General features: G+C 29.4%; 1 protein-coding gene across 2 annotated transcripts in view; it reads right to left on the reverse strand.

Annotated features, from left to right (window-relative positions):
- Positions 1-3,597: 3,597 nt before the first annotated feature.
- The window catches only part of LOC119687869, a 42,500-nt gene continuing 33,349 nt past the window's right edge, over positions 3,598-12,748 (reverse strand). For both annotated transcript variants that reach the window (XM_038102395.1, XM_038102396.1), the window contains exons 3-5: positions 7,659-7,828; positions 4,974-7,280; positions 3,598-4,157 (exon numbers count right to left, since the gene is read on the reverse strand). In XM_038102395.1, coding sequence (XP_037958323.1) covers positions 3,729-4,157; positions 4,974-7,280; positions 7,659-7,828 — 2,906 coding nt within the window. In that variant the 3' untranslated portion in view covers positions 3,598-3,728. The remainder of the gene's footprint in view (positions 4,158-4,973; positions 7,281-7,658; positions 7,829-12,748) is intronic.

A 12,748-nucleotide genomic window follows, 5' to 3' on the forward strand; every position in this document is an offset into this window, starting at 1 on the left:
TTATATTTTTCATATTTTATTGTTAGAGCTTCTTCCAAATCTTAGGAAAATATTGGCTTTTACTAAGCTTATGGATAGGCCATTAATTAGAAATAAATTTATGGGAGGTATATATATATAGTCTTTCAATTTATACGGAAGAGAGCGCTATAACTCTTTAAGACGTGTTTTTTTAAGCAGTATTACTTAGATCAACGAATTCTATTGTTACTACTGCATTCTACTTATTGGACATTTTAATGTTGTCTCTTTCTAGATCAATTCATATTTTTTTCTCTTTCAATATACTTTTTTTGTTTATAGAGACCCATTTCACTTTCTCTTGATGTTACAGGTGTTGCGTTGTGTAAATGTTATCTATTAGCCTTCTAGTTAAAAGAAGAATATTCTTATGCTATATCTCTCTTTATATTTAATATTTATGTATTCAGATATATTTATTTTAAATGTATTATTTTTCTACTTGGAAATAGGTTTACTATTCTGCTACTGTCTCTGTTTTTTATTTAGTATATCTTCTGGTAAAATTTTGTTGGTCTATTAACCAGTTATGGACTGTTGCTACAACATCTGCTTAAAGTAGATATCATGAAAGGACTTATAAAACGATTACATAGGTACGGATGTGGATGTGTAGTGATTGAAGGTAGAGGAGGGGAAGTAGCGAGAAGGGATGTTAGTTATTAATTGAAATGTGATACTGTCTCAAAGGTATACTTAGATTTAAATCTTCATCGCAGAAAGTATTATGATCATTAATATATATGTATTTTGATATGTATTTTTATAATACCAGTATATTATAAATACTAAATAATATAATACTTGACAAATAGTCTCTTGCGGATGTGAATGGTAGTATGTATATCGCTCTATTTTACCTGTAACCCCTAGTTACTTTATTAAATACAGAAAGTCATGCATAAAGTTTGGAAATAAAAGAAAAATCAATTTACTTCTTATATTACATTTTTTAAAAATTTGTTAAAATATTTTATGTTAGTTTCATGTACTTATGTCATTAACATCATAGTCTTAGTTGGTTCAAAGCTTCCTTAGATGTTCGTTCTCAATGCCCAACTATTCGCCCATAGTTTTTTACATTCATAGTTTAAAAGTTATTTTACCGGATTAGCTTTTCTAAGAGCATTAAGAGCTTGAACTCTCAGAGACATTATTTTTCATGGATTACATTTTATAGACGGCGCAGCAGGTGCTCCAACCACGATATACTCTAAACTTTTATACATCGGATTACTTTTTTTTTTGTCCATTATCTGCTCAAGCTCAAGAAAGTGTATAATTCAAAATATGTTATCATCTTAGTTTTGTTATCAATATTCTTAGTTCCACTATTCCAAATTTCCCATCCATAACAATGTTGGCAGTACAAATATTCTTATAGACTAATGCGCTTAAAAAACATCATACAAGTGTATAAGCGTTTAATATCAGTTATTATATTTAGTGATCACCAGTGCTTAGCAATAATCACAGTTAGATGCTTAAAATATAACACTTTTTAAAATTATAGTTCTCCACTTGTTGTTGTTGTTGTGACAAAATGCCAACCATACGACATAGATACTGCAGAATGCGATGGGAGGGGGAAAGTGATATAGTGTAAGGTCTCTCTGCTTGAACATTATTTAGCCTAAGCTATGTTATTTCTATCTTTTTGATCATAAATTATTTATTACATTCACTTCTGCAGAAATGTTTTCGATATTTTGAAGTTTGCAGGATCTTAAAAGAGAAGGAGAATACGATATTTGTGCTGGAGAAATGATCTGCACTAATGCATAAACGAAAGTAGATTCTGCCTTGAAGAATAGAACAAATATTCTTATTTATTGAAAATATACTAACTGAGTCACTATGATTGACTTCAAATAGGGGACACAATAGATCTTAAATTTTCGGGGCATAAAATAACTTTTTAATAATAATTATTAAATAATAATAAGAATATTGTTTAATTATATATAGATACATTTATATATTTGCTTTATTTTAAACACTTATACAAATTTATTTCAAAATATTATTAAGAATCTATACTAGTTTTAAATGTTTGAATAATTTTTTATATTTTAATTATAGTTTACATATATTCAGTTTTAATTTTTATTAAAAATATTAAACGTTTTAATTACTATTTGATTCTTTCACACTTTCATTATTTATAATTCATTTTACGAATATAATTCATTCATTCATTAAGAGTTATACGACCTCATTCCCAACCCATTATGTGGTAAAAACATAATTCATCACAGATTTAATTGTTTATATCTCTCTTCGATTAATAAAAATATTAATGCTATCTCGAATTTTAAAGGTTCATTTCTAAATTTTTGATATTTATTTAAGAATTCTGAAGAGACATTGAGAAATTATATAGAGAAAGCTATATAAATTTTTATTTGATTTTATATACGAAATAAGCATCACAAAATTTTATGCTGACATGGTTAACTGATACTATAAAATATTTTAAATCGGAGATGAGTTATTCGAGAGAACAACTCACCAATCTTAATATGTTGTATATATTTAATGATATTATCGTATTCAAAATGGTAACATATATTATCATAATTTGTAATTTATTATATTAAATGCTAATATATATATATGTATTATATTATATGGAATATAGTACAAATATTATATTATATATATATATATATGTATATATATATATATCATATTATATTAATTATATTATTTATACTATAATATAGTATATATTATATGTATATTACTACATATATATTATCACTAATATATATTATATATAGTATATATATTATAGTACTATATAGTGTATATATATTATATTACTATTAGGTAGTATATGCATTATAAATATGAAATACAAAGATAATAGTGGAAATACCCTACTCAATAAAGTATTTAACACTGAAATAAACTCAGGTGTACGTACAAACATCTATATATATAGTTATATATATATATATATATATATATATATATATATATATATATATATATATATATATATATATATATACATAGTTAGATGAAACAGTTTCTATTTATAATTAATGTATATTATGTTTAGCAATAGTCCTGTCTTAAAATTAACAACTTTGCTGACTACCAATACTTAAGTCCATGTCGACAATTTAGTCAAAATTTATTGATTGATTGTTATTTGATCTAAGTCACAAGCACATAAGATATATTTGGTTATTTTTAGGATAGCAGCTACTTTGCTACTAAAACTAAAGTAAACTAAACTAAAGTATTTCGTATAAAAGTTATTAGATGTTCGACTTCTTGAAACCCTCTTAAATATCAACTACTTTAGTATCTAGTCAATTTGTTCGTTTAAGACTTTAATTTTTTTCGAGATAAGATAGACAAAGTTTAGCATTTAGTACTTAGAATTAAAATAGTTAGAATTAACTAGTGCATTGATGCTTTACTTAAAAACTAAATATTAATAATAGATTTTAATAAATTAAAATAGCTAATAAAGTATAATAATGCTATATATATTACATTATATTTACAAATTACAATATTATACATAAAAATTATATACGTATCATATACGTAAGACAACAGATAGTAAGTGAAAAAATCGTAAGTACTTTTGATGACTGCCTCACACATAACTAAGCGATTGAATTAATTTTAACTGAATTTTTCACGTTCATAACATATTTTCTTAAACATATAGATCTACTTATATTAATCTAGCATATTAGTAACTTAATCAGTGTGTGCCAAAATATCATCGAAAAAAGTACCACAAGCGTTTCTTTTGGACTGAAATTTCTTCCAACGCTGTCGTTTCCGCCAATTGGTTTTTGAGTGGTCGTCTCTTTGTTATTTTTAGTAGTAGATTTTATATTGTCATCATCTTCCGCATTGGGCATGTAATCATGACAGCTTGGAAAATTCTTTGGTATTGGTTCCATCTCATCATTGTTACCAACTTTAAATATCAGCGCCATACCAATTTCAGCATGAAATTCAATATGACAATGAAACAGCCAAAATCCAGGATTATACGCTTCGAAACGAATAATGGTGTATCCACCGTCTGGAATTGTTACTGTGTCCTTAACCGGTGGATCCACCAGATTTCGTTTCAACAAATTGTAACGGTCAAGTTGTTTGACCTGCAAATAGAAATTATTGTATATTTAATTTAATTTCAATTAAATTTCATATCATATTCATTTCATATTAGTTTTCTATTTATATTTTATATTAATATCATCTTCAGTTTATTTCACACGCATTTCAGATTGATTCTATATTCATATTAAAAAGGTATATATACTTTATCCGCATTCCTTATTTTTAAGGACGAAGCTAGAAATGTGGAAAGGAAGAGTAATAGTAAAGAAAAAAATTGTGTTAATAATTTTATGGATTTAAATAGAATAATTTGGACTAATTTTTGAGAACACATTTTTTTCGTTGAGCTTCTTCATATCGGTGAAATCAGATCAACATATCTGAAATCGCAATTTTTAACAGAGTCACCATTTTTGCACATCCAAGCTTAATTAGAAAATAATACCTTTGCCACACCTATTTGCTTCATTTCATTTTGATTTATGCCTTATCTTCATTTCAAATGCAGATTTTGATTTAATTTCGCTTTATACTCATTTTAAATGCAAACACTTATTTGAACGAGTATATTTTTTAATATCAAGTTCCATAATTCATGTATTATTTTTGGATTTAAGATAGGGACTCAAATACATATATTTTGTTTATAAGGAAAGTAAATCTTCCCAAATTAATTAACAATGAAGAAATTGAAAAATTATTAGTTTGTGAGGAGATCGAAATAGCGCGATATATGAAAAACTTTTATAAAAAATAAAGTAAATATACTATATGAGAATAACAGCTTTCCTTAATAATTTTTCAAGTATATTTTGCGAGTGTACATTTGGGTTAATAATTTAATAAGAACTTACCATTTCGATAGTTACATTAGTACCCAAACGCTCCAATCCCACCACGCGAAAAGCATTGCCATGTAAATGAAATGGATGATTAGCATCATAGGTGAAGCCCTCATCAACGATAATTATTTCTACAATAGATTTCAAAGGCACCTGCAGCATGTGGTGACACTTGCAAAATTCTTCTCTACAGTCGATATTTTGTTGTGCTAAACTGGATTCGTTGCAAAAGATTGAATCGTCTAAATTGTATCGTTCTGAAAGCAGAGCTACAGACGGAAACTTTAAAGATATATGATTTAACTGTGGTGTGAATACACGATTCTCGTCGGTAAGATTTGCATCAATGCCGTAATAATCGCCCAAGTGATAAACTGGATTATCTTTAGCATAAAAATCGTAATAAACAAAAAACTTATAATCGGCAACAGGTTTGAGTGCGTCTCGACTTACGCCTGGTTCTGAGTCATATTGCTTCAATCCATTAACTTCGGCTATGGTTAAGGAATCGTCATAGCCAGAACCTCGATTCATAACATTTAGTTCAATGCCTTCTGGTTTGTAATTGTAGCCTAACTGTTCAGAGGGTTCTGTATTATTAGCACCCTCATATCGCAAAATAGCAACTTGAAATGCAGACGTAAATTTTTCACTACAGTCCATTAAACCCTTAAAACGCACCCAATAGTTTCCAATCGTTTGATTCGCATGAACAATAAAGTCAAAACGTTCTCCGGCATATGTTACTATGGAACCAACTTCTATAGGTTCAAAGTCATAGCTATCGGAGTTAATAGCTAACAACGTATGATTGTCAATTGATACCATAATAGGGCAATTTAAAAACTCAGCATTGATGATGCGAAAACGGTAACGGAAACCTTGCCTTACATTAAATATTTGTAAAGGAATTTCGTCCAATGGAATGTTATTATCGTTAACATTACGTTTTGTTCGATTGTGTGAATCATTATTATTATTTTGATCGGAAGAATTAACCTTAGTAGTGAGATTTATGGATATATTGTCAGTGCTTGTGCTGTTTGCGAACTTTAAAAATTGAGTTTGCTTACTAAGCGGATTGAATAACAATGAAGTTGATTTAGGAACTGTATCTTCCGTTTGGTTTGAGTTCTCCATATTGAAACTATCTACAAGGCCTATATCATAACGGTTATTGTTGTAATTATTGGAACCATTATATATGGGTGTTACTATTTCTACTTCACTATATAATTCAATGCTTGCTTCTGCTGTGCTTTTAGGGTTTTGCGGTGCTGATGTTGTTTCACTTTTAACATCGAAAGCAATTTTCATCTTCTTTTTCTGTTCAGCTTTTACTTGATCCCATATAGCGTAGTAATAGCGGCCACGTCCATTTACCAACAAATTGCGAGGTTTGTTATCGCCGCGAGAGTGATGGTGGTCAGCAAACATAACCACACCTGGTACATGTACCCAATCCTGAACTATCATCACATGTTCTGACAGGTCGAAATCATAAAGATGAGCATGTGGATCGGTGATACGTGGACGACGTATAATAAGCGAACCAAATACACCATCACCCCGTTGCATGCCAGTATGAGAATGCCAAAAGTGAGTACCAGAGTTATCCGCTTTAAAAGTATAACGAAATGTGGAATGCGGAGATATAGGACATTGAGTTATATGTGGTACACCATCCATATATGGTGTGCTCTTTTGATGTAAGCCATGCCAATGAATTGTTGTACTTTCTCCAAGCAACTGATTTTGTACATCAACAACAATAATATCATTTTCGCAAACTTCAATCGCTGGACCCGGCATCATTCGATTTACTATGGTTATGCTACGAGCTATACCATCGCTAACAATGCAATGTGGTCTTTGGCAGTCTGTTGCATTTTGTGGACAGTTAAAGCAAGCTTTTGATAATGTTTGATACCATTCTACAACGAAATTGTATTGACACGTTTTTGGTGGTTCATTGAGCCGACATTCGCGTACGCACGGATGATTTTTATAAAACTCTTCTGTCCAACTATCTTCATTGTTATTTAACGAACTTTTGGCTTTCGCTTTAGAACGACAAACTTTACAACAGTCTTCTATGTATATATCATCAGCTGCACAATTTAATGGTAAAGTGGGACAATTTTTCTGAAATGAGTTAATTTTAGATTGGCCGTCAGGTTGCTTGGCGCATTCCAAAATCGTGCAATCATTTTTATTATGCCACATCTGCCCCATGTCATAGATGGTGTTATTGTAATGACATTTAGTTCTCATACAAACGCCACAACAAGTGCCTGGCTGAGGATGAGGTTCGGAATCCTATACAAATCAATTTAAAACAACAACTTTAAACATTTAAAATGGAATTTGCTTTAAGAGTCATGTTATACGGATAGTCATATGCGTGTTATACAGTAAGTCATATCGCAATCGTCAATCGTTGATATACTTTCATATATACACAGACATATTTGCTTCTTACATTTACTCCTCTGCTGCACACTTTTGACCAACGTGATGAGGTATAGAAAGCTTTGTCACCGTGACTAAATTTTAATCGAGATTTCTCTCTTGGTCTCATCATCAATATTTTAATTTACATTGAAAATAACAACAATTTCACATTAGACGTGTCCATAACTATCTGTATAACATGGCTCTAAGAAAAAAAATGCAAATTGAGCGAAACTAACTTACCACGTCACAATAGAACTCACTGCAATCCTCAGTAGTAATCAATTCACGAACAAGTCCATTGTTATCTTCTTCGCAAGAATGAATTGCACATGGATCTGTGGTCGAAACCCAGATCGAACCAATGCGCTTTTCTACTTTGGTATTATTAAAATTCACTGTACACTGGCGAGCTGCTCCATTATAAGATTGGGCACATGTAAATACATAATATTTTGTTCTTATTATGAAATAGTTCGAAATGGAATAGAATTTTATAGATAACAAACTAAAATATTTGCTTCATCCAAAAAAAAAAGATTACAGATTTTTATTGCAGATTTCTATAGCAACAAATAAAACGTCATCTGAAATAGCGGTTCCCAACCTTTTTTGACCAAGGGCCACTATAATATATTTCTTTTTAGTAGGGACCACACAGTTTAAGTTAAGTTTAAGTTTACATCTCTGGTATAATGTGTATTGAATCGTATCAGTGCATAGGTACATTATATTGGCTATAAAATAGATTTATAATTACTTGGAAATTTTTTGTGCTTATTTTCTAATAAGTGAGGTCTCAGTGGACAAACTACAAGCTTTGTATTTACACTAGTTAAATTTGGTACACGGATCATTCTTAGCCACATCGCGGATCACCGTTTGGGAACCCCTGAACTAAACAATTACGTTCGTCTATATCCAAACATTATCTTATTTTGATGTTATGGTTACATATAAACTAACGTTTATAAGATATACTACTGTGATCTCTGTGTTATCTGTTTGTGTAATAATTTATGTGCAAAAATAAAATCTGGATCAATTTTGTTTCAAGAATCATTACTACTGCGTAATCACAGTACTTTTTCACGAGAGTTATATACGCCTTATCCAGGCCATTTGAAAATTTTTGATAAAAGACTGATGACCTTCACTTCCCGTAAAATTTTTTCATTCTTATATTTTTACGCGTGATAATCACGTGCTGCAAGATAATCAAATATTACGATAAGCAACGCAGATAAGTTTCATAAGATGCATAGATACTAGTATAAATAAAAATTTTGAATTTGCTATATACTCACTCTGATAAGCCTCTAATTGGAGAAGTTCAAAGAGCACAGACGACGACTTCAAAAATAATAACGAGAGAGATCAATTACTCTAAAGCAACAATTAAGATTTAATGTAGTGATCTTCCTTGATTAAAAAACACATATTACTGAAGTGGTGTAATATAAGGTTTGGTTGATTTTAAAATTAAGGCTCTAAAATTATGGTTTTAATGGATTAAAGAAAAGTTTATAATAATTTTGTGTGTTTCGTAAGCTTACTACAAATAAATAGTCGTTCCTCTCTAAATTCCCTTCTTTCCCTCTCAAAAAGAGGTATTATAAAAAGTATCTTAAAATCAACCTGTAAAAGAAACCGTACAGAAAACTGTTCTACTGCTTTTAACGAAAATGTTTGTTGAACAAAGTAGGTGGAGTCGTGGAAATATATAATTCTCTCATATGAGAGAGACCTCCCAGAGGTCTACTTTAATAGAAATAAAGGGAAGAAATAATAAGGATTTTCTGTATTTTCTGCGAATTGAGGTGCGAAAGTGTTAATGAAAAGGTTTTTGGTTTAAGAGATACAACTTTCGTGTCTTCAGCAAACTTGCTACGAATAAATAAATAAACATTATTTCTTTGGACTTATACCAATTTTACAATTTTCTCTCTTCAAAACAGTGATTTCTTAAACATTTTCTTTACACAAAAAATCATTTTTCAATTTGAATGTAAAATGCACAATGTAGTAAAAAAAAAACAAAATATGACCAAATGAATTTCTTCAGAATATCCAATAAAAACTGATCCAATCAAATTTAAAGTGGGTGCTGAAAATATTATCAGTTAAAAATTTCAAATTCAAGACGAGTCGATTTTAGATTTGTTCATTCTTTAATAATAACATTCTTTCTGTATATACTAAGCGATTAGTATATACAGAATTTAAACATATCTTAAGCCTGTCTTATATTGTTACTTCGTTACTTACACCGAGCATAGAGGAAACAAAATAAATATACCACTAATTTCATGCGCGAAATATAATTGAAAAGTCAGTGGTGATAAAATATTGAGAAGCACTCGTATATATCTTTTAAAGCACCGCCATTGTACTCTTGAGCATTTGTGTATACCAATCGACACGAGAGAGAATCTTTTTACGATTTTGTCAAATGATGGGAGATGAGGGGATCCAACAAGAACAAACTTTTCTCACAGCTCTCATGGCTAAATAATCGTGCAATATTTTATAAACTCGTATACTAGTGAAACTAATACCCAGGGTTTCTTTAATCTCAGAATATGTCGCATGTCGATCTTTCGTTATTAGTTTATGCACAGCATCAATGTTTTCTGCCACAACCACTGAACAACTGATTTTGGACGACCCTCACGTATTTCTTCAGCGTCTGTGAGCGAACTGCGATCACGATTAAAATCAATATACCTCTGACAGTGTTTCGCGGTGGCAAAGGATGGAACTTTATCGCCAAATGTGGAAGTAAGTTAATCAATGCACTCTTGTCTTCATAATCCATCGAAGGTCGTGAAGTCGTAATAAATCATCGCACGAATATCCATTTTTCGGGAATACTCAATTTATAAATAACGCTCACTGTAATAACATAAATACCGCTCTTTTGACAAAAAATCTAAGGTAGATTATGTTTAATAATGTCAAATTTTCATATGAAAACGTCAGATGACACCTGACAACAATCAGTCTTGTCAAGGCTCAAAATATACATAGTGAACCTCGTACTCGAATTTCCTAACCCAGTTAAAAACTAATTGATTTGTGCCAGTATTATTATATTTAAATGGTGCCTTAGCAATTGATAAATAAATAGTATCAAAATATGATAATGTAGGATGTATTAATGTATTGGGATATATAACTAAGATACTCGCGCACTTTATTGAATGAAAAAGGATCACATATTTTCAGTTATTTTTGTTTTTTGATAATACTGAGTATAAATTGCGTTCCTGATCCATTAAAAAAAAAAATATATATATATATATATATATATATTATATCGGTTTGGTTTCATTTTCGGTTCCGTTCCGATTCAAAGCCCTACCGGAAATAACAGAATTAAGGGGTTTGAAGAAAGGTCTATTTGAATCATATTTCAATTGTTTCATCAAATTTTACTAAATGCAGTATTTCACACCAGCTAATCCCTAATATCTTTGATGGACGATAATAAAGTAAAAACATTTTACTTATTTACTGCAAACTAATGAGATGTCTAGGAAGATCCAACTATTTGCTAATTCTCGAAACAATTGAAATATGGTTACGACAATTCGACTGACTTTACTGATCGTTACAGTTATTATGTCGGCGTTTGTGTAACTCGGTATTGCGAAAAATTTTGATGCGAGTATCCAAAAACAAAGCCTGTATGCCTAAAATCAATTTTAGTGATAGAAGTATTAGAAATAATTGCTGATATAACAAGTAATTAGCAATTTGCTAAATATTATTTCATGCACTGATATTGAGTAATCCAAATAGAATAAAAATGTTTCACTGCAATTTTAAGCAAAATTAAATATTTTTAATTAATGCAAATTTAAAATAATTAGACACACCACGATCTTTTTCGATAATCATTTACGGAAGTTCATTTTGACGGAACTTCAAGAATTGAATTGGCAGATATATATTTTAAACCTAAGTATCCGGCATAGGTATATTCTTCACCAATTTAGTTGTAAGCATATGAAGCCAGGTATTAGTATTAATTAATTTAAATGTCTAATCATGTGATTATCATTAATCATTTAAAAAATAAAGTATTTTAAAAAAGATATTTTTTTTCATTTTTTAAAAAGCTCTAGACCATACATACTCTGAGCAATGATTCTTTGCTCTCAGTCTGTACACAAACTGAAACAAATGCAGAAACCGGCATCGATTCGATCAGTAAGATTAGTACGATCAATATTGATCAGTATGGCTACATCAATGACATGTCAATAAAAAAAATTTTTTTGTTTTTTTTAATTTTTTATTGATTAAATTGACGAGCAAAACATTTATAGTTCGCTGGTAACATATACGTGTATATAATGAATTTTAACACAAAAAGTTAGGGATTCCCAATGAAATATTTTTTTTTTAATTATTAGATCTGCCGGTATTCACTTTCGCTGTAACGTTGAGCGCTATACAATCACTACGGTAAGACGTACGATTACTATTGAGCTCTGCAAATGCTAATCATTTTAGCAACAGAAGCTATTACCTCTAGATTTAATCACTTTAAGTAGTCGATTTTTATGCATATCAATGAGAATTCAAAAAAATTATGAATTCTGAAAAACGCTTGACGTAGTTGTTATTACGTCACGTAAAGATTAATCGACTATTATACTTAGGAAATGCAGAAAGTGCTACTATGTTCACATGTATAATTATCACATTAACACATTTTTGTATGGATTTTATATTGAACATTGCACCTATTGCTGCACATTTGTCGAGTTAATTGCGATTATTAATTGTACGGCACTATAAAAGCATTTCAACAAAATTAAGCGTATTCATGTTCATATTCATATTCATATTCATATTCATATTCATATTCATATTCATATTCATATTCATATTCATATTCATATTCATATTCATATTCATATTCATATTCATATTCATATTCATATTCATATTCATATTCATATTCATATTCATATTCATATTCATATTCATATTCATATTCATATTCATAGTCATATTCATATTCATATTCATATTCATATTCATATTCATATTCATATTCATATTCATATTCATATTCATATTCATATTCAGATTCATATTCATATTCATATTCATATTCATATTCATATTCATATTCATATTCATATTCATATTCATATTCATATTCATATTAATATTCATATTCATATTCATATTCATATTCATATTCATATTCATATTCATATTCATATTCATATTCATATTCATATTCATATTCATATTCATATTCATATTCATATTCACATTCATATTCATATTCATATTCATATTCATATTCATAT

This window comes from Teleopsis dalmanni, chromosome X, assembly GCF_002237135.1.
Source record: "Teleopsis dalmanni isolate 2A chromosome X, ASM223713v2, whole genome shotgun sequence".
Lineage (NCBI taxonomy): Eukaryota > Metazoa > Arthropoda > Insecta > Diptera > Diopsidae > Teleopsis > Teleopsis dalmanni.